The 22,377-nt window shown below is 50.4% G+C and overlaps 2 protein-coding genes across 5 annotated transcripts in view; one reads left to right on the top strand and one right to left on the bottom strand.

Annotated features, from left to right (window-relative positions):
- The window catches only part of USB1 (U6 snRNA biogenesis phosphodiesterase 1), a 23,507-nt gene extending 7,199 nt beyond the window's left edge, over positions 1-16,308 (bottom strand). Inside the window, exons 1-4 of one of the 3 annotated variants that reach the window (XM_054533991.2) lie at positions 15,897-16,308; positions 14,461-14,627; positions 4,308-4,491; positions 190-243 (exon numbers count right to left, since the gene is read on the bottom strand). In XM_054533991.2, coding sequence (XP_054389966.1) covers positions 190-243; positions 4,308-4,491; positions 14,461-14,627; positions 15,897-15,940 — 449 coding nt within the window. In that variant the 5' untranslated portion in view covers positions 15,941-16,308. Of the gene's footprint in view, positions 1-189; positions 244-4,307; positions 4,492-13,293; positions 13,391-14,460; positions 14,628-15,508; positions 15,758-15,896 lie in introns of those variants that run through there. The other 2 variants (XM_024233378.3, XM_063717309.1) reach the window with 2 other exon arrangements.
- Positions 16,137-22,377, top strand: ZNF319 (zinc finger protein 319). Of its 2 annotated transcripts, XM_054533989.2 has the most exons (3): positions 16,388-16,692; positions 17,419-17,596; positions 18,549-22,377. In XM_054533989.2, exon 3 carries the CDS (start codon positions 18,806-18,808, stop codon positions 20,552-20,554), a length of 1,749 nt encoding a protein of 582 aa, XP_054389964.1. In that variant the 5' UTR covers positions 16,388-16,692; positions 17,419-17,596; positions 18,549-18,805; the 3' UTR covers positions 20,555-22,377. The 2 variants fall into 2 exon arrangements, with proteins under 2 accessions (XP_024089144.2, XP_054389964.1); XM_024233376.3 differs by lacking the exon at positions 17,419-17,596 and having other exon boundaries at positions 16,137-16,692.

Raw genomic sequence — 22,377 nt, 5'->3', positions numbered from 1 at the left:
CTACTGTGCCTGGGATCTCCCAGTTATTTTTCTTAAAGAAAGGTTCAGATTTGGGGATAGCTGCCTTTATAGTCATAGAGTTGGTTAAAAGCAAACAAACAACGGGACAAACAAGTCCAGAAACAAAGCACTCAATTTTTGCACCAAAGAATCTTCCTCTAATGGTGACTGGGGGTTGGAAGGACCCACCTGGTTTTCTCTTGATTGGTGTAAATCTTTACCTGGTTGGCAGTAAAGAAGAATCTGAAATTTAGAAGACCACATTTCAGGAAAAATCGTAAGAAAAAAGGCAGAAAAAATAGCTTATGTTAAAAAAAAAAACAGCACTTTGAAAATACAGTTAACTCATTTTGCACTTAATGTTATCACCCCATTATGCAGGTGGTATACTGAACCCTAAAACATTAGAGCTGGACAAGACCTTGAAATCACCCAGCCCGAGTAACACACAACATCATCCAGGTGCTAGTAAAAATTTTACTTTGTTAATAGCAGTTCATTTTGATAAACAATTTGAGACTATCTCAACTTTACTGATGGGAACTGAGAAAGCCTTATTGATCAAGTAGGTGATAATGGACCACTTAACAGCTGATTCATTTCTTGCAGTTTTTTAAAAAACAGACGACTCCGATTTCATCTAAGCAATCACGAGAACATTTCTTCACGTGTCAGGGCTGAGCTCAAGCCTTTGCACACTCCGTTTCTCGAATCCTCACACAACTCTGTGAGCAGGCCTACAATTATGCCCATTTTACAGACAAAGAAATGGAGGCATGGTGAAGCTGAATTTGGTGAGCCAGGATTTGAACAGTCAGTCTGCCTGTTTCCAGAGTCCTTGTTGTCACCTATGACCCTTTAGTGAGGGGAATAGGTCTGCTGGTGTGAAATCGAGACAGATGCCCCCACCCACCCACCCCTCAGATCAATAGCACGGGAAGAGTCAGGCTCAGCTAGGTAAGTGCTTTGACTTGGACTGGTTCTGTCCTTTGTTCTCTGAGACACTAGCAATCTCACCGTGGAAAGTCTCGTCACAGAAACAGATCATTTTACAGCCCCCAGGCCAAGGGTCTCACCCCCATCTGAGGGAACATAATATACCAGCATGCTGGGTAGAGCCTCACAATCTGCCCAAGGGCAAAAGTCAGTCAGCCAACTCTCTGCCTCCGGAGAAAATGTGAGGGATCACACAACCACCAGGAGCTCGGTTAAGTGCAGCTTTTAGGAAGAGTTCTCAAGGTGTCTCCCAAACATCCTGGAGTGGACATTGGATGTCTGTGCCCAACCAAAACTCCTTCTCCTGGTAACCTCATGTTGCAGGATGGCTCTCCACTCCTACTCCAGAGGCAGGCTGCCCAGGCCTGGCCAAACAGAGCTTAGCATTTCCTCAGTCACAGCAACAGAATCAGGGGTGCACCGCTCACTCTTCGTCACCTTAGGCTCAACCAGGTGATCAAAGTTGAAGAGACCACACCTGCCCGGGCTTCACTCATGACACAGATCCTTTCCTCAGAGGGAACCAGCCCAGGGGTCCAGGTGCTGTTTTCTAGTCTCTCAGTGAGCAAGGGAACCAGCCACATATACATCCCACAGGGATCAGTATTTCTTGCAATGGACTTTAGGCAGAGTTTTCCTAAGTCCCAGCAAGGGACTCATGCCCAATTAAGGAACCACTGTATGCAGCGGAGCCCAGGTCGTGGCTTCCCTGGAGGGGTGCAGTTCATGCCGTCTTCCTAGCGCAAGTGCAGTGTGCCAGTCATCAGCACTAACATAGCCGCTCTCCTCCTTCATCCAGGGGCAGAGCTTCCGCAGGATAAGGGAAGCACTCTGTGTGGAAGGGGCAAGGGCCTGTTAACTCTTTACTCCCAAACAAAGCACACAGGAGCCGGGTCAGACCAGGCAGTCATTCCTGTGACTTATGCTGAAGCCAATCAGAGAGGGAGGCTGTCTTTCCAGGCTGGTACACCATTAGCCAGGAGATACGGTGGCTTCGTCATTGTGACAAAGGAAGGGGACAGAGCTGAGATGGTGAACAGTCTGCCTGTGGTGGTGACAGTCAGGTGCCATCTGATATCTTGTCACCCCGGTCCACTCATGCATGAGCCAGTGCTACCTCTGAATCTTTTAGTTATACCAGCCTATAAATTTCTCTTTGGTTTAAGCCACTTTGGGTTGGGCTTCTGGCACCTGTGGTTAAGAGAGTCCTGATAATATACAATCAATCAATTTGATAATGACAATCCAAAGAGGGGGAGGGCTGGACTAGGTTGAGAGATGAGTTTCAGTCCTGATTCCCTGGCCGAGTGACTGGATTGGGACAAATCCTGTCCTCCTCTGGCCCTCAGAAGGGGTTCAGCTAACTGAGCAGTTTCCCAGTTGGGCAGTGACATCCTATGGAATTCCTGGGCCTATGGCCCCCTGAACTGTGGGAATGGGGCTTTGGCTAGAAGACTGTTTATTTCTGTTTTACACAGCCACACATCAGGCTTTTGTGCAACACCTCATTTGAAAAAAGGCTCTGCTGATAAAGGCAGGATCAGAAAACCACCAGCCGGGCAGCTTCTTAGGCTCCTTCTAGTATCAACAGTAGAGGATCCAGAAAGATATTCTCTGGACTCCTTCATTCCTGCTCCATGACTCAGCAGGCATCTATTTGATGTCTACTGTGAGCAGAGCACTTGGAAAAAAGCTGTGGGGTAATTCAGAGAGAAGCCACAGTCCTGGCCTGGAGGAACGTGGGCTCCAGGAAGGAAGATGGACCCAGGAATGACTGCATATGAGGGTGAGTGAAATGACCACCGGGGGTCAAGAACCACAGGACCGACTGATCTCTAGACGGAGGGGTCACCTGTGAAACAACCACAGGACGGACTGATCTCTGGACGGAGGGATTCTGCAGGATATGCCAACTGGGAGAGCCTCAGTGAAAGAGCAGGGTTTTGATCTGGACCAGTCTAGCAGGAGATGCATTTCTGGTAGGAAAAGAGTTATGAAATAATGCAATAGGTAAGGGGAAAAAAAAAAAGCCCCAGGCTGGCAGATAAAACCAGAAGCGGGGTCTGGTACTAACCCTTCACCCAAGTGCTGTGCTGAGGGCACCCATGATCTCCTTTCACCCCCATAGGCCCCCATGAGGTAGCTCCCACCATTACCATGGCCTGTTTGACCTATCATTGTGAAATGATAACATATGTGTTGGTCTCAGCCTCCAGTTCCTGACACAGAGATCCTAAAACCTGTGTCATTTCCTAAGCAGTGGGGGTGCTAGGAGCATCTTTTGTTCTATTATCTGGTCTGTGACCCTGGCTCCTGACACAGAGCTCCTAAATCCTTTGGAATTTCCTGGGTGACAGGGGCATCTTTGGTTCCAATGAGGCAACTCTTGGTGGGGTCCTGGATGGGGGCTGATCACAGAAAGAGCAAGGCATGATTAGAAGCTGGGAACTTTCAGCTCCACCCCCTACTCTCCTGGGATGGGAAGGAAGCTAGGGACTGAGTTCATAATCCATCGTGCCTACATGATGAAGCCTCCGTAAAAATTTGGAACTACAGGGTTTGAGGAGCTTCCCTTGGTGAATAAGAACGCACCCATGTGCTGGGAGGGTGGCTCACTCCCAACTCCACAGGGTCAGAAGCTCCCATGCTCAGGACCCTTCCAGACCTCACCCTACCTATCTCTTCATCTGGCTGTTCATGTGTATCCTTTAATACATCTTTTGTAATAAACTGGCGACCTAGTAAGTGGACTGTTTGCCTGAATTCTGTGAGCCATTCTAGCAAATGATCAAACCTGAGGAGGGGGTCCATAGAACCTCTGATTTGTAGTGAAATGAGACAGATGTTGTGTGTAACCTGAGAGCTCAACACTGCAGATGGTGTCTGACATGGAGCGCAGTCTTGTGGGACTGAGCCCTTAACCTATGAAGTCTGCACTAACCCTGGGTTATTAGTGTCAGAATTGAGTTCGATTATAGGACACCCAGTGGGTGTCTGGAGAGTTGGATAATTTGTTGGTGTGGAAAAAAACTCTACACATCTGGTCACAGAAGTGCGGGAAATACTGAGCGAGAGCTTACAGAAAAACAGCTGGCTTTTCCTATAGAGCAGATAAGGCATCAGGGGTGTCAAGAGCTTCCACGGCATACCCAAGGTCACGGAGGACGAGAAGTAGAGCAGGCAGCCCCGGGAGAGGGGCTGTGTTCTATCTTTAGGTCTGGCCTGCCTGCTGGGGTAATGCCCGCAGTAGCTCAGGAGAGGAGGAGAAGCCGTGGAGGGGAGGGAGCAGAGAGGCAGAGGGAAGCACTCACCTCTGGAAGGAGGTCATACGGGCTTTCAGAGCCTGCACGAAGGGGAGGATCCAGTGGTGGCGCAGAACCACACTCTGGGACAGGCTGAGGTGGAACGCCTCCATCCTTACCAGCCGGGGGACATATGTCTGGGCATGCGGCAGCAACACATCAAGCAGATCCAGGAACTCCTCCTTGGCTTCATCTGGAGAGGAAGAGTAAAGAGGGCGGGCCGTTCTCTCAGCCAAGGTGCCATGGCTGAATTAAGAAGCCCAGAAGGCAGAGGGAGGTCCTTATTACTCTCGGTTTGGGGAGAAAATTACTTGGACAGCAGCCTATGTCTATGTCTTCTAATAGAATTTTATTTTTATTTATTTATTTATTTATTTATTTTGAGAAGGAGTCTCGCTCTGTCACCCAGGCTGGAGTGCAGTGGCGGGATCTCAGCTCACTGCAAGCTCCGCCTCCCGGGTTCATGCCATTCTCCTGCCTCAGCCTCCCGAGTAGCTGGGACTACAGGCACCCGCCACCATGCCCGGATAATTTTTTTTTTTTTTTTTGTATTTTTAGTAGAGACGGGGTTTCACTGTGTTAGCCAGGATGGTCTCGATCTCCTGACCTCGTGATCCGCCCGCCTCGGCCTCCCAAAGTGCTGGGACTACAGGCGTGAGCCACCGCGCCTGGCCTCCAGTTTTTCTTAACAAGGTCTACCCTCAGGAGAAACTTACTGAATTACAGCCTAACCTGAAAGTGTTTTATCAGACTCTTAACTGACCTGGGGGAAGTGAAATACCAAACTGCAGCACCTTCTGGCCATCCTGTCCCACCTAGGAGGGGGAAAATTCTGAGAAGCGTGTGGGAAGTTCCCAGTCCAGAGGAACCGGCTCACCAAAAGACTGACACCCAATCACAGGACTACAGAAGGATTCTTGTCCCCCACCACCTCATCACCACATCGTACAGGCCTGTTTACCACAGTTCCTTTTACATAGTACTTCATGTCCAGCTATCGAGGAAAAATTACAAGACATACTAGAGGGCAAAAATACAATCTGAAGAAAAATAGTAAGCATCAGAACCCCTTAAATATAAAAGACTAGAAACCAATGTCTGATCTCAGGTCACAATGAAATTAGACTAAAAGTCTATAACAGAAATGTAGCTGGAAAATCCGCAAATACTTGGAGATTAAACAACACACTTCTAAATAACACACAGATCAAAGAAGAAATCTCCAGAAAACTTTATAAATATTTTGAACAAAATAAAAATGAAAACATAACATCAAAACTTGTGGAATGCAGCAAAAGGTGCTTGGAAGAATATTTATAGCATCAAATGCATATATTAGAAAAGAAGATCTAGGCCGGGTATGGTGGCTCACGCCTGTAATTCCAGCACTTTGGGAGGCTGAGGCAGGTGGATCACTGGAGGTCAGGAGTTCGAGACCAGCCTGACCAATATGGTGACACTCCGTCTCTACTAAAAATAGAAAAATTAGCTGGGCATGGTGGTGCGTGCCTATAGTCCTAGCTACTTGGGAGGCTGAGACAGGAGAACCGCTTGAACCTGGGAGGCGGAGGTTGCAGTGAGCTGAGATTGCACCACTGTACTCCAGCCTGGGCGACGGATCGAGCCTCCCTCAAAAAAAAAAAAAAAAGAAAAAGAAAAAAGAAAAAGATCTAATGTCAATCATCCGAGTTCCATCTTAGGAAAGTAGAAAAAGAATAGCAAATTTAATCCAAAGTAAGCAGAAGTAAAGAAATAATTAAAATTAGAGCAGAAATCAATAAAATTGAAGACAAGAAATCAATAAAGAAAATCAATAAAACCAAAAGCTGGTTGTTTGAAAAGATCAGGAAATCAACAAGTTTCTAGCCAGGCTAACTAAGAAAAATAGAGAGGGCACACAAATTACTAAAATCAGGAATGAAAGATGGGACGTCATTACAGATCCCATGGATAATAAAAGGATAATCAAAGAATACCATGAATAACTTTATGTCCACAAATTTGATAACCTAGATGAACTGGAACAATTCCTTGAAAGACCCAATCTGCTAAAACTCACAAAAGAAGAAATAATCTAAATAGGCCTAAATCTATTAAACAAATTGAATAAATAATTTTTTTTTTTTTTGAGACAGAGTCTCGCTCTTTTGCCCAGGATGGAGTACAGTGGTGCAATCTCGGTTCACTGCAACCTCCGCCTCCCAGGCTCAAGCGATTCTCCTGTCTCAGTCTCCCGAGTAGCTGGGATTACAGGCACCCGCCACCACGCACGGCTAATTTTTTTGTATTTTTTTAGTAAAGACAGGGTTTCACCATGTTGCCCAGGCTGGTCTCAAACTCAGGCAATCCGCCCGCATTGGCCTCCCAAAGTGCTGGGATGACAGGCGTGAGCCACTGCACCCAGCCTGAATAAATAATTAATTACCTTCCAGCTGGGCTCTGTGGCTCATACCTGTCATCCCGGCACTTTGGGAGGCCAAGGCGGGTGGTTCACCTGAGGTCAGGAGTTTGAGAACAGCCTGGCCAACATGGCAAAACCGCGTCTTTACTAAAAATACAAAAATTAGCCAGGCGTGGTGGTAGCTGCCTGTAATCCCAGCTACTCAGGAGGCTGAGGCAGGAGAATAGCTTGAACCTGGGAGGCAGAGGTTGCAGTGAGCCGAGATCATGCCAGTGCACTCCATCCTGGGCAACAGAGTGAGACTCTGTCTCCGAAAAAAAAAAACCAAAAAAAACCAAACACAAAAAACTACCTTCCAAAACAGAAGGCACCAGGCCCAGATGGATTCGGTTCACTAGAGAATCCCACCAAACATTTAAGGAAAAAATTAAACCGATTATCTATAATCTTTCAGAAAACAAAAGCAGAGAGAATACTTCCTGACTTATTCCATGAGGCCAGCATTATCCTCATACCAATACCAGAAAAAGACATTACAAGAAAACTACAGAGATCCAAGATTTTTGGACAGAGATGCAAGATTTTCAAGAAAATATTAGCAAATTGAATCCAACAACATATAAAAAGAATAATGCTCCACAACTATATGGGATTTATTCCAGGTATTCAAAGCAGGCTCAACATTCAAAAATCAATTAATGTAATCCATCCAATCAATAGGCTAAAGGAGAAAAATCAAATGATCCTATCAATAGATACAGAAAAAGTATTTGACAAAATCCAATGCCCATTCAAGATAAAAACTCTCAGAAAACTAGGAATAGAGGGGAACTTTGTTAACTTGATAGAGAATGTCTAAAAATACCTATAGCTAACTGATAGGAAACTCCAAAGGCTTTCCCATTAAGATCAGGAACAAGGTAATGATGCCTCCTCTCACTATTGCTTTTCAACTCATACTGGAAGTCCTAGCTAATGCAATAAGACAAGAAAAGGAAATAAAAGGTATACAGACTGGCAAAGAAGAAATAAGCCTGTTTTTCTTTTTTCTTCCCCATGACAGAGTCTTGCTCTGTCGCCCAGGCTGGAGTGCAGTGGTGCACTCTCTGCTCACTGCAACCTCCACTTCCTGGGTTCAAGCAATTCTCCTGCCTCAGCCTCCTGAGTAGCTGGGATTACAGGCATGTGCCACCGTGCCCAGCTAATTTTTGTATTTTTAGTAGAGATGGGGTTTCGCCATGTTGGCCAGGCTGGTCTTGAACTCCTGACCTTGTGATCTGCCCGCCTTGGCCTCCCGAAGTGCTGGGATTACAGGTGTGAGCCACTGTGTCTGTTTTTTTGTTTTTTTTTTTTTGAAACGAAGTTTCGCTCTTGTTGCCCAGGCCGGAGTGCAATGGTGCAATCTTGGCTCACCACAACCATCACCTCCTGGGTTCAAGTGATTCTCCTGCCTCAGCCTCCCAAGTAGCTGGGATTACAGGCATATGCCACCACGGCTGGCTAATTTTGTGTTTTTAGTAGAAACAGGGTTTCTCCATGTTGGTCAGGCTGGTCTTGAACTCCCAACCTCAGGTGATCTGTCCACCTTGACCTCCCAAAGTACTGGGATTACAGGTGTGAGCCACCACACCCAGCGTGTTTTTCTTCATAGATGACATGATTGTCTATGGAGAAAATCCAAAAGAACTGACAAAAAAATCTCCTGGAAGTAATAAATGATATAGCAAGGTTGCAGTGTACAAAGTTAACATACAAAAGTCAACTTCTGTATATTTGCTTTCCTATACACCAGCAACGAACAAGTAAGATTTGAAATTAAAGACACAGGGTTTACCTTAGCAACCCCCCCCAAAATGAAATACTTAAGTATAAATCTAACAAAATAAGTATAAGATCTATATGAGGAAAACTATAAAACTCTGATGAAAGAAATCAAAGAAGAACTAAGTGGAGAGATATTGTGCGTGGCAAGCCATCCAGGTGCCGAGGCAAGAGACTGAGGGCACGAGTTGTTCCAGTATAATAAAATATATAAAACTACAAGTTATACTAGATCTAGATCATAGACATGATTATATATGAATATCATTAATCATCAGTTTGTAGCAATTACTCCTTAGTCCAATATTATAATAATCCTTGCTCTATAATCATGACCTAGGAAAAACCAGGCCATACAGAGATAGGAGCTGAGGGGACATAGTGAGAAGTGACCAGAAGACAAGAGTGCGAGCCTCTGTCACACCCGGACAGGGCCACCAGAGGGCTCCTTGGTCTAGCGGTAACACCAGCGTCTGGGAAGACGCCCGTTTCCAAGCGGACCGTGGTCTAGCGGTAGCGTCAGTGCCAAGGGAAAACATCCGCTACTTAGCAGACCGGGAAAGGGAGTCTCCCTTTCCCCGGGGGAGTTTAGAGAAGACTCTACTCCTCCATCTCTTGTGGAGTGCCTGACATCAATCAGGCCTGCCCACATTTATCTGGAGGACTAACTGTCTCCCTGTGATGCTGTGTTTCAGTGGTCATGCTCCTAGTCCGCCTTCATGTTCCATCCTGCACACTTGGCTCTGCCTTTTAGATAGTGTAGCAAAATTAGTGAAAGTACTAAAAGTCTCTGATATGCAGAAATAATGGCGTAAGCTGTCCTCTCTCTCTCCCCTCTCTCTCTCTGCCTTGGCTGCCAGGCAGGGAAGGGCCCCCTGTCCAGTGGCGTGATTCACGTAACCTTGTCAATCATTGGAGATGGCTCATACTCCTTACCCCTTTGTCTTGATCCAGTAAATATCAGCGCAGCCTGGCATTCGAGGCCACTACCGGTCTCCGTGTCTTGGTGGTAGTGGTTCCCCGGGCCCAGCTGTCTTTCTTCTTATCTCTTTGTCTTGTGTCTTTATTTCTACAATCTCTCGTCTCCGCACATGGGGAGAAAACCCACCGACCCAGTGGGGCTGGTGGATATCAGTGGGGCTGATATCTTGAGGCCTACAAGATATTCCATGTTTATAGACAGAAAGATTCAATATTGTAAAGATGTCAGTTCTTCCCAACTTGATCTACAGATTCAATGCAATCCCAATAAAAATCCCGGCAAGTTATTTTGTGATACTGACAAACGGATTCTAAGGTGTACATGGAGAGGTAAAAACCCAAAATAGGCCAAGTGCTGTGGCTCATCCCTGTAATCCAAGCACTTTGGGAGGCTGAGGCGAGAGGATTGCTTGAGCCCAGGAATTCAAGACCAGCTTGGGCAATATAGTGAGACCCTATCTCTAAAAAAAACCAACCCCCCCCCAAAAAAAACCCAGAATAGTCAACACACTACTGAAGGAGAAGAACAAAGTTGGAGGACTGAAACTACCCAACTTCGAGACTTACTATGTAATGTTACAGCAATCAAAACAGTTCACCAATGGTATTGGTGAACAAATAGATGAATGGAATAGAATTGAGAACCCAGAAATAGACCCACATCAATACAGTCAACTGATCTTTGGCAAAGGAGCAAAAGCAATACAATGTGAAAAAGAGAGTCTCTTCAACCAATGGTGCTGGAATAACTGGATATCCATATATAAGAAAAGGAATCTAGACACAGACCTTCCACCTTTCACAAAAATTAACTCAAAATGGACACAGAACTAAATGTAAGATGCAAAACTGTAAGATTCCTGAAAGATAACATAGGAGAAAAATGTAGATGATCTTGGGTTTGGTGACAACTTTTTAGATATGACACCAAAGGCAAGATCCATGAAAGAAATAATTGATAAGCTGGACTTTATTAAACTTAAAAACTTCGGCTCTGTGAAGGACAACGTCAAGAGAATGAAAAGACAAGCCACTGGCTGGGAAAAAAATGTATTTGCAAAAGACATATCTGATAAAGGACTATTATTCCAAATATAAAGAACTCTTAAAACTCAATATTTTAAGACCCAATATTAGACCCACATCATATTAATAAACAAAAGTGATTAAAATTTATTAATAGACAAACATGATTAATATTAATAAACAATATTCATAAACAAAAATGATTAAAAAGTAGGCAAAAGACCTTAACAGACACCTCACTGAGGAAGATACACAGATGGCAAAAAGCATATGAAAAGATCATCCAGATCATATGTCATCAGGGAAATGCAAATTAACAGACAACAGTGACATATCACTACACACCTATTAGAATGGCTAGACTCCAGAACACTGTTAATACAAATGCTGGTGAGGATGTGGAGCAACAGGTACTCTTATTCATTGCTGATGGGAAGCAAAATGGTACAACCACTGTGGAAGACAGTTTGGTGGTTTCTTACAAAAAGAGTATGTTTATACTCTTATCATAAAATCCAGCAATTACAGTCCTTGGTTTTTGTCCAAAGGAGTTAATGTTCAGGCCAGTTGTGGTGGCTCACGCCTGTACTCTCAGCACTTTGGGAGGCCAAGGTGGGTGGATCACAAGGTCAGGAGTTCGAGACCAGCCTGGCCAATATGGTGAAACTGCATCTCTATTAAAAATATAAAAATCAGCCGGGCATGGTGGTGCGTGCCTGTGGTCCCAGCTGCTCGGGAGGCTGAGGCAGAAGAATTGCTTGAACCTGGGAGGCAGAGGTTGTGGTGAGCCGAGATCGCGCCACTGCACTCCAGCCTGGGCAACAGAGTGAGACTCCGTCTCAAACAAAACAAAACAAAACAAAAAACTTATGTCTATACAAAAACCCACACATGGATATCTTTATTATGATGTGGGTCTATTTCTGGGTTCTCAATTCTGTTCCATTCATCTATTTGTTCATCAATACCACACTGTTTTGATTGCTTTATTCATAATTTCCAAAATTTGGAAGCAATCGAAATGTCCTTCAGTAAGTGAATGAATAAACTGTGGTACATCCAGACAATGGAATATTATTCAGCAATAAAAGGAAGTGAGCTATCAAGCCATGACGAGACATGGAGGAACCTTAAATGTATCTTACTAAGAGAAGGAAGCCAATCTGAAAATGCTACATACTGTATGCTTCTAAATATATGACATTCTGGAAAAGGCAAAACTGCCACCAGGGTAAACAGAGCAGTGGCTGCCAGGAGTTAAAAGGAGGGAAGGATGAATAGGCAGGGCACAGAGGATTCTTAGAGCAGTGGAACTACTTTGCATGGTCCTATAATGGTGGATGCATATCTTTATAATATTGCCCAAACTCACAGAATATACAACACCAAGAGTGAACCCTAATATAAACTATGGACTTTAGGTGATTATGATGTGTCAATGTAGGTTCATCAGTTGTGACAAATGTACCAATCTGGTGGGGGGTGTTGATAAAAAGAGAGACTACATCTGTGTGGGGGCACGGGGTATAGAGGAAATCTCTGTACCTTCTGCTCCATTTTGCTATGAATCTAAAACTACTTTAAAAAATAAGGTTGAGGCTGGGCACGGTGGCTGATGCCTGTAATCCTAGCACTTTGGGAGGCGGAGGTGGGTGGATTGGCTGAACTCAGGAGTTTGAGACCAGCCTGGGCAACATGGTGAAACCCCATCTCCACTAAAATACAAAAAATTAGCTGGGCATGGTGGTGCGTGCCTGTAGTCCCAGCTACTCAGGAGGCTGAGGCAGGAGAATCGCTTGAACCTGGAAGGCAGAGGTAGCAGTTAGCCGAGATTGTGCCACTGCACTCCAGCCTGGGTGACAGAGCAAGACTCTGAGTCAAACAAATAAATTAAGTCTATTAAGACAAAAAAATGTTTAAAAAAATGCAAAGGAAAAAAGCAGGAGCCCTTGAAATTCTGTCACCTAAAGCAATGGTCTCTAAACTACTGTGATCACACAGCCCATTAGTAAAACAAGTTTGCACGTATATGCTAATAAATATATATTTATAAATTACAAGTGTGTGCTACTCTGTAAAATTGTGTTATAAAATGTGCACTCTCAAAAACAGAAATCTAAAAAGATGTGATAAAAATACATTTAAAAGTTCTAATAATTTTCTCCTACATCCTAAAGTATGGGATCATCTTGACCTCTCCCCTAGGGGCATATACCCCACTTTCAACACCAACTACTCTAGAGATAAAGACTGTTAAACTTTGATGCCTATTTCCATATGCATACACTAATTTATATATCTTATTTGTTTAAAAAAAAAGAGAGAGTATACCATTTAAACAGTTCTGGAACTAGTTTCTACATATAACATTACATGTTGGACATCTTTCCCCTCAGTATAGAGAGGTCAAGTTCATTATTATAGTTCCATAGTAATCTATTAATCAGAATGGATTAGCATTTCTCTAATCAGTCTACTATTGACAGACATTTAGCATGATTCCAGTTTTTCACAAAGAATACCACAATGACCACCTTTGTATGTTCACATATTATTTTTTTTTTTTACCAAATATGTGACTGCAGCTGCATGATTAACAGAGTCTTCTCAGCCGGGTGTGGTGGCTCACGCCTGTAATCCCAACACTTTGGGAGGCCGAAGCGGGTGGATCACCTAAGTTCAGCAGTTCGAGACCAGCCTGGCCAACATGGTTAAACATCGTCTCTACTAAAAATACAAAAATAAATCAGGTGTAGTGGTGGGCACCTGTAATCCCAGCTATTCGAGAGGTTGAGGCAGGAGAATCGCTTGAACCCGGGAGGTGGAGGTTGCGGTGAGCCGAGATTGCACCATTGCACTCCAGCTGGGCGACAAGAGCGAAATTCCATCTCAAAAAACAAACAAAAAAACACCAGAGTCTTCTCACACCCAGTATACTATTCAATTTGCCCAAATCCCCTGGTGGATAGGCAGCAGACAGAATCATCTCATCCTCCTTGTGCAGATGGGGAAATGGAGGTTTCAAGACCTAAACTTACTCTGTGTACTTTGCTAAGAACTTAACATAGATTATCTGATTTAATCTTCATGAAAGTCCTAGAAGACTGGTATTACTACTCTCCCCATTTTATCTATTTATTTTTATTTTATTTTATTTGAGATGGAGTCTCACTCTGGCACCCAGGCTGGAGTGCAGTGGAGTGATCTTGGCACACCACAATCTCTACCTCCCAGGGTCAGGCAATCCTCCTACCTCAGCCTCTCAAGTAGTGGGGACCATAGGCATGTGCCACCATGCCTGGCTAACTTTTTTGTATTTTTGGTAGAAACAGGGTTTCTACCTGTTGCCCAGCTGGTCTCAAACGCCTGGGCTCAAGTGATCTGCCTGCCTCCACCTCCCAAAGTGCTGGGATTATAGGTGTGAGCCACCTGGCCTAGCCAGTGCTACCCCCATTTTAGATTTGAAGAAACTGAAGCTCTGAGAAGTCTAGTATCTTATAAAGGGCACCCAGAGTAGTGGGCAGTGGAGTGAGGTCTGACTCTGAAGCCTGGGCATTTTTTGCCTGCCACCTGCTGATCAGAGCTAGGGTGGGATTTGAACCTTGCACACCCAGTGTACCCAGGGCCCTCTCAGAAATAAAGTGCCTGGACCTTGACACCCTGCTCCAGATTCTCCTTTGGTCACCTCCTCATGAACAGGGAGAATATCATACCCAGAGGTAATACATATTTTAGGCTATGAATTCAAAACCAAGATGACAGAAAAATCCCCAGTTCTTGAAACCTGCTCTTTCTCTGCTAAGTCAATGACTTTCCCACCACCAGTGTTAGAGGTTTCTGGTTTCTTCCTTCTAGTTGGGGCCAGATTCTGCCCTTCATGAGGCACCTATGGGTCTATGGGTCTTGGCAACTTGCCTTTCACACATCACTCACATGGTACATAAACGTGGGTGGCCCAGTTGCCGCGCTCGTGCGGGAAGGTGCGCACCCGTCCCCCGTGTTTTGTGCTGTCATCTTCAGGCCCCTCCTCGGTGCCCGGGAACATGTTCAGCACACTGTCAGGTACTGGAAATCTCTGCCTGGGAAGGGGGCTCTGGCCACTGCAAAAGAAAAAAAGAAAAATGAGCACATGTATCCTCTTAGCATTCTCTACCTTTATACATACCACAAAAGTTGTAACCCCTTATATATGGTGGCTCTGAGTGTGTGTTTCCAGCCTGGTGCTGGAAGCAGCTTCTAGATGGCAAAATTGTTTCTCCAGTATTGTCTCATTGGGGTCTCCAACTCTGGGGCACGAGGTCCCCATGGGAAACAAACGGGCATGCAGCAATGTGGTTCGGGGTCACATTCCCAAGCTGGACAGGCTGCAGCTGGAGTAGCACTTTCTAGCTCCGTGATCTTGGGCAAGTCATGTCCCCTTTCTGGGCCTCAAATGCCTCATCTGAAAGTATATGTCTACCTGATAGAGCAATTGTTAGATCAACTGAGCTACTGCTTGTAAAGCACTCAGCAAAGATAAGGCCTAGCATTTAAGAATCTAAGCCCCAGGAAGTAAGGCCGATGGTTTTGTTCACTGCTGAATTCCCAGACCCCAGCCTGGCAGGGAGTGGGTGCTCAGTGACTATTTACTGGATGAATGAAAAGGCTCTCCCTACGCTTTAGCAAGTATTACTATCGCAATTGTGTTCAAATCAGGAAACGGACCTAGGATGGTACAGGGATGTGTGCCAGGCGATAGACTGGGCCAGCGCGAGGCTGGACCCGAACCCAGGTCTGGCCTCCCAACTTGGCCCTAGCCAGGTGGGGCCACTCTGGGGCTTTGTCTGGGGGTATCTTCTGAATCCTCCTTTCTCCCTGCGTCCCCTTTTCCTTCCCGGAGCCGCCCCGCGCCCTCTCTCCCCACTCCACCCCCAGACATTCGGGTCGGGTCTGGGTCTAGGGTGAAAGCGCGCGCCCTCCGGAGAGACTTCCTACTCCTCACCGACGGTGGCTCCCATCCCCCGGCCTGGTCCGCATCCCGTCCTCGGACTCATCCTCGGAGCCGCTGCTGCTGTAGCCCACCAGGGGCGCCGCGCTCATTGGGGCCTCATCCAAGACCACCAGAGCAGGTCCACCAGCAACCTCAACCGGCACCCGGAGTTCCGCTGTGCCGGAAGCGCCCTCCCAGGGGCGGGGCCTGGGCTGGCACCGCCTCGGGGCGGGGCCGGGAGGGGCGGAACCCGGCAGGACAGTGGTGAAGATTCAGCCCACCGGCTCCACGCTGCCTGCCGGCTGCGCACGCGGCTCTGGCCACCGGCAGCCTCCCGGCACTCCCCTGGGACCTCCCCAGCCTTCGGGTACCCATTTCACATATCGTTCAGGGCTCTCACCTTTCTGCCCGCTGCTCTGTCTGCAGCCACCCGGGACCAGACATCCCAGACACGACAGTCCCGGGTCAGCGCACTAGACCCAGCGGAGACCCCTGCCTGCCCCGAGCCCGACCAGGATCAGAGGTCCTGGAACCCTCTCCTCAAACCAGCCCAAAGTCCGAGCCCCTAAAAGCCAAGCTGAGCAGTTAGGGGCGGGTCAATTGTGGCAGACCAGAGCCTCTAGGAGGCCCCTTCTCTCCTGCGCAGAGCCGGGCCGAGGGCGGTCACCCGGAGCCCCCTCCCCTAAGCCCGAGCGGGGTGGCCGGAAGCAGAGCGCCCTTCCTCGGTTAGTCGAGGCGCCCAGGCCTGGCGACTCGAAAACCGCCCGGAGCACCCGGCTTGTCCGACCTGGCCTGGCCGCGGGGTCCCCGGCAGGGGGCGGCCTCGCTCCGTGCCGCCCGCTCCTCCCGCATTCGCCGCCGCCGCCCGGGATGCCGCTCCTCCCCCGGCCCCGCCTCCCTGGCCCCCGCGCCGCCCGCCTGTCCGCCCGTCTCCGCAAGGCCATCGGTCCGTCCGCCCGCCCTCTCGGCGCTCCTCGCCCCGGCCCCGCTACTCCGGCAGCGCGCGTCGCTTCCTCCGTTCCGGCCGCCGCTAGCCCGTCCCCCGCCCCCGGTCCGGCCGCCGCCGCTACGCGAGGCCGGGGATTGGCAGCGCGCGTAGGCCGCGCCGCCGCGGATGGAGCCGGAATAAAGGGGCGGCCGAGAGAGCAGCTGGTCGCCGCTCGCCCCGCGCCTGCCCTGCAGGAGGCCTGGAGCAGGTGAGCGGCGGGGCGCCCGGGGCCGCATCTGGGGGCCACCCCCGCGCCCGCCGCACCCCTTCCTCTGCCGGCCCGGCCGCCCCCCCGCGCCCCTCCGCCGCGACCTGGCGGCCTCTTGAGCTTCTGGGCGGCCCAGGCCGGGCCTCGAGGCGCAGCCGCTTCTTGGGCCCGGCCTGTAGCCCTGGGGCCTTTCTCCAGCCCGGCCGCCCTCGGAGCTCGCCCTCGGGTCGCAGCGGCCAGGCCATCCCGGACGAGGGCTGACAGGACGCAGCCCAGCTGGGCCTGCAGGCAGGGCCGGCGGGAGGTGATCGGCTTTCATTCGTTTTCTCAGGGAGGAGGAAGAGCCGGGGTGGGGCGCAGGTGGGGGGCCTCCCCTGCCTCTCCTTGCCTCCTCTCTCCCCTTTGCGGAGTGATCACAGAGGCTTCCTGGCTGCACCTTACTGGAGGAGGGCCAGGGTGGGCAGGGGGTGCTGCAGGCCAAGCCAGGGGACACTGACAGCCATTCATGCCAGAAAAAGCAAACAAAACAGTGGGTTGGTGCAGCGGACCTACAGGCGCTCAGAGAAGCCCACCTTCCTCCTCTCTGTCCCGGGAAGGCTTTGAGTGGTACCTGCTTGCTCAAGCAACCTGCTGCCTCCACCCAGAGCAGCCGCTCCTCTCCTCCGTCCCTTCCGGAAGATGCTGAGGATGACAGCTTTTAGCCTGACTCTTACATTTCTTTGGCAGAGCAGTTAGCGGCCAGGCTGGCCTGTGAAGGCTTCTCCTTCCTTCTTCCTCTGCTCAGGAGAAAACTTACAAACTTTTAAATGTAAGAGGCAGATGAGCTGGGAACCTGGAAGTGGGTTGCATCTGACTCTGAAAGTTCCTCCTTCTCGCTGGCATTACCTTATGCTGCCACAAAGTGGTGAGTTAGAGATTTGCCTGGGCTGGGTGGGCTTTACCTTCCAACAATTACCCAGAACTTTATAGGCTTGGAGTAAGAGAATGAAGTTGTCTCTAGAGAGGTGATGAGAAAAGCTCTGTGGTTAGCATGCTGCATCCTGCATTGCCAAGGCAGGCCAGTGCAGTTTCTTACATTTTCCTTCAGGCCTTGACACTATGAGATTCAGAGGATTTAGGACTTTGTGTGTGTGTGTGTGAGTTCTGGGAGAGAACCAGAGTGAGGAAGTTCTGCTGTGTGGACATCAAGCCTGGGTGGTTCTGTGGCCCTCTCATCTAGCCCCCATCACCTATGGGCTCTGGTTCCTGTAGGGCCACCCATCCTGTCATGCGGAGAGAGAATGGGCCTGTGGTCAGGGATAGTTGAGGGGGTGTGGTCAGTCCCTCATAGGTGAGAGTTTTTGAAATGGTCCTTGGTTCCATGTAGTTGTCCTAAATATTGACTGTCAGAGGCCATTTGCCACTGGGCTCTCAGACCTGGGAGGTCTGGCCTCCTTAGCCCTAAGTGGTGGTGGCCCGTATTGAGACTCAGGGTAGTGAAAGAGAGGAGCCGCGGGCCTTAAGGAGGATTCTGTATTGTAGGCAGATAACCCTGGACTCTCACCTGTGAGTCCCAGCTAAAGGGTTGGCAGGAAGCCGGAGGGGACTTGTGGAGGCTGGGATGTCCTGGCCCAGGGGCGGGGCACTGAGGTGGGTGGGGGTGGAGGCCGCTGCCATTTCCTCTGCCTGGAGGAGCTGAGCTGGCTGCAGACCTCTCTGATTGCCTAAGAAGGGAGGAGTCCTGCAGCCCTGAGCACCTCTGCCTTCCCTGATGTGTGGTTTGTGATGGTGTGGTGAGTGCGGGCAGGACAGGGAGAGGGCCCAGGAAACTGCTGCTTGTTCCTTCCTCGAGCTCATACTTTCTCTCTTCTCTACAGAACGGATCACTGGGGAAGGCAGAGCCTCCCCGGCACTGCTGGGACCCTCCCTTGAAGAGCCTCCATGTCCTGTAGGCAGAGCCTTGTAGTCTGTCCGCTTGGTTACTGACTTGGGCTGTCTGACCAGCCCCTCTTCTGTGCCTTGTCTGAGGTCCTTGTCCATCTCTGTGATCGGGCAGCTTCTCTCTCTGGATTGGGTCACGTGAAGTGGGAAACTGAAGCCATTACTCTCCAAACCCTGTTTCATCTTCCCAAGCATGTCGGAAAGCTGGCAACAGCCGCCACAGACGCAGCCGCAGCAGCCACAGCCACCGCAGCCTCAGCACCATGCAGAGCCACCGCCAGCCCTGGCAGAGCACACACTGCCCCCGGGTACGGCGGAGAACCCCCTGGGCTGTGCCGTCTATGGCATCCTCCTGCAGCCAGACCCGGGCCTGCAGCCCCCACAACACGCACCCCTGCAGGCAGCAGGAGAGCCAGGCCCCAAATGTGGCGTGTGTGGTCATGACCTGGCGCACCTGTCCAGTCCGCATGAGCACCAGTGTCTGGCGGGCCATGACCGCTCATTCCAGTGCACACAGTGTCTCAAGATCTTCCACCAGGCCACTGACCTGCTGGAGCACCAGTGCGTGCAGGCTGAGCAGAAGCCCTTCGTCTGTGGGGTCTGCAAGATGGGCTTCTCACTACTCACCTCACTGGCACAGCACCACAGCTCCCACAGTGGCCTGGTGAAGTGTTCCATCTGTGAAAAGACCTACAAGCCAGCCGAGGCAGCGGAGCCGGCCACCACTGCCGCCCCGTCGCTTCCTGCAGCACCCCCGCCTTCCACTGTCACCCCTGCTGAACAGGCGGACAAGCCCTACAGCTGCCCCATCTGCCAAAAGCCCTTCAAGCACCTGTCGGAGCTCTCTCGGCATGAGCGGATCCACACCGGTGAGAAGCCCTACAAGTGCACGCTGTGTGACAAAAGCTTCAGCCAGTCGTCGCACCTGGTGCACCACAAGCGCACGCACAGCTCCGAGCGGCCCTACAAGTGCGCAGTCTGTGAGAAGACCTTCAAGCACCGCTCTCACCTGGTGCGCCACATGTACGCGCACTCGGGCGAGCACCACCTGTTCCGCTGCAACGTGTGCGAGTTGCATTTCAAGGAGTCGTCGGAGCTGCTGCAGCACCCGTGCACGCCAAGTGGGGAGCGGCCTTTCCGCTGCGGCGAGTGCCAGAAGGCCTTCAAGCGGCCCTCGGACCTGCGGCAGCATGAGCGCACACACAGCGCCGAGCGGCCCTTCAAGTGCGACCTGTGCCCCATGGGCTTCAAGCAGCAGTATGCACTGATGCGCCACCGGCGCACGCACAAGACTGAGGAGCCCTTCAAATGCGGCCTGTGTGAGAAGGGCTTTGGGCAGCCCAGCCACCTGCTCTACCACCAGCACGTGCACACCCTCGAGACTCTCTTCAAGTGCCCCGTGTGCCAGAAGGGCTTTGACCAATCTGCCGAGCTGCTGCGGCACAAGTGCCTGCCCGGCGCGGCCGAGCGGCCCTTCAAGTGCCCTGTGTGCAACAAGGCCTACAAGCGCGCGTCGGCCCTGCAGAAGCACCAGCTGGCCCACTGTGCGGCGGCAGAGAAGCCCCTGCGCTGCACACTGTGCGAACGCCGCTTCTTCTCCTCTTCCGAGTTCGTGCAGCACCGCTGCGATCCGGCCCGCGAGAAGCCACTCAAGTGCCCAGACTGTGAAAAACGCTTCAAGTACGCGTCAGACCTGCAGCGGCACCGGCGGGTACACACGGGCGAGAAGCCCTACAAGTGCTCCAACTGCGACAAGGCCTTCAAGCAGCGGGAGCATCTCAACAAGCACCAGGGCGTGCACGCCCGCGAGCAGCAGTTCAAGTGCGTATGGTGCGGGGAGCGCTTCCTAGACGTGGCCTTGTTGCAGGAGCACAGCGCGCAGCATAGTGCCGCCGCCGCGGCAGCGGAGGGCGCCTACCAGGTAGCCGCCTGCCTGCCCTGACTCCGCGGCTGTGGCCCCTACCGGCCTGACCTGAGTCGGCGCCGTGGGCCCAGCAGGCCTCACGCAGCCTAGCTCCTCACAGCTGCCTTGCACCAAGGGCCCCACCCAGCTCGGTGTTCTGAGACCTCGGGAGTGAGGACACAGGGGTATGAGGCAGGGAGAGGGTGTGGTGCTCGTACTCCTGGCACCAGCGGGCAGTGCGGGCAGCCAGATTGCTGTGGCCCATCCTGATTCCACAAACCTCTTTCCCGTCACAAGATTCGCTTTCTTGAGAGCCATCAGCCCCCCTTATTTCTGGGGCACTGGAACCAGGCTGGAAGTCAAGTGGCTTCTCCCTGCCCTAAGGAGGGTGTGATGCCAGCCCAGCCTTCCCATATCTTTCAACCTAGCAGCCACATAGGTTAGGAAAGCGGAGGCTCATGGTGGGGCTGGGGCCCCAGAGGTGGGCTAGGTGTAAGGCATCAGTTGCCATGTGGGGGAGAAGGCTAGCTCTAAGAGGTAGTCCTGGGGACTGGAGGGCAGAGGGTGAGTCACAGCCCTCTCTCTCTGCTCTAGCCAGGGGCGACGTGTCCCCAGGTTTCTGGCAGGGGAGATGTGCAGGGTGGGTCTTGGGGCTGGGTCTGCCTGGAGACCAGTGGGCCCGGGGGAAGGGGGAAGCTGAGAAGTTCATGTGACACCCTCAGCCAAGGGACAGTGCCATCCCTGGGGACAGGAGGAAAAGCAGCCTGTCTGTGCTAAGGGCAAATCCTCGGGTTTTGGAAGCGCCTCTCCCACCTTTGTAGTGCAGTTCCTAGGTGTGGTGGGGAATGTGCTGTGCTCTCAGCAGACAGAACTGCTGGTGTGAAAGGCAGGGATCGTTAGCCCACCTGAGGCTAGGAGGAAGCAGGACCAGGCCTAGGATCTCCCCAGCAGATGCAAACAAGTGTTCTCCCCTGAACTGCGTGAACCAAAGCGTCAGGGGCTTGGGGCACAGCCCCAGTGACCTCACCCCAGTCCTGCTTCAGAGCCAAGACCAGGCCAGGGTGGGGACCCCGCCAGTACCCTCCCTACATCAGTGTGGCTGCTGGCCTGGACCCCAGGGGTCTGGTACAGCCAAGATGTTCTGGACAACATCCAGCTACTTCAAAGGCCAGAGTGTCCTTTGGGTCCTCCTAGAGTCCCCCTAGGTCTCTGGCTGCCCATGAGGCTCGTGAAGCAGAGGGTATCCCAGTCATAGGGAGCAGAAAGAGCAAGTGGGTTAAGGAAGCCTGCGGGGGACCTGGCGGATGGAGGTGACCAACATCGCTGGGTGGCTACGGTCCTCCTTAGGAAGCCCAGAAAGACCTTTATTATTAAAATAATCATTTTGAACCCTGCTCTATCCCCTGCCCTCTTCCAGCCCCACCCCTCCCTGGTCTTGAAAGAAGACTAATCAGTGGGCACACCAAGGGCCCCGAGGGGCAGGGAGATGCCACCATGCTTCTCTGTCACCGTAAGAAGGCTGACCAGCCACGCCCGCCTCCTCTGTCTGACTGAGTTCCTTCCTGTGGCCACAGGGAGGGGTGCTGGCTCTCTGTCACAATGCCTCAAAAGACATGGAGCCCAGGCCTACAACCGTCCCAACTGCGAATTCTTTTCCTTTCATTTTGCTTTCTGAAAGCAGTTTGTTATACTATTCATAACATCATAGAGTTTAATTTCATGTCATTTTGGATCTTATATAAAAATGTGAGAATTTGGATTTTTAAAAAGAATGACTCCATTTTAGGTAGCCACTTTTGATGTTAATATATAGTGAGTCCAATGTATGCTTTAGAAGTAAAGACATTGACCGTCACAGACCA

The sequence above is a fragment of the Pongo abelii genome, chromosome 18 (assembly GCF_028885655.2).
Source record: "Pongo abelii isolate AG06213 chromosome 18, NHGRI_mPonAbe1-v2.0_pri, whole genome shotgun sequence".
NCBI classification, from domain to species: domain Eukaryota; kingdom Metazoa; phylum Chordata; class Mammalia; order Primates; family Hominidae; genus Pongo; species Pongo abelii.
The sequence above is the reverse complement of the archived record's forward strand: the minus strand, read 5'-3'. Positions and strand labels throughout refer to the sequence as shown.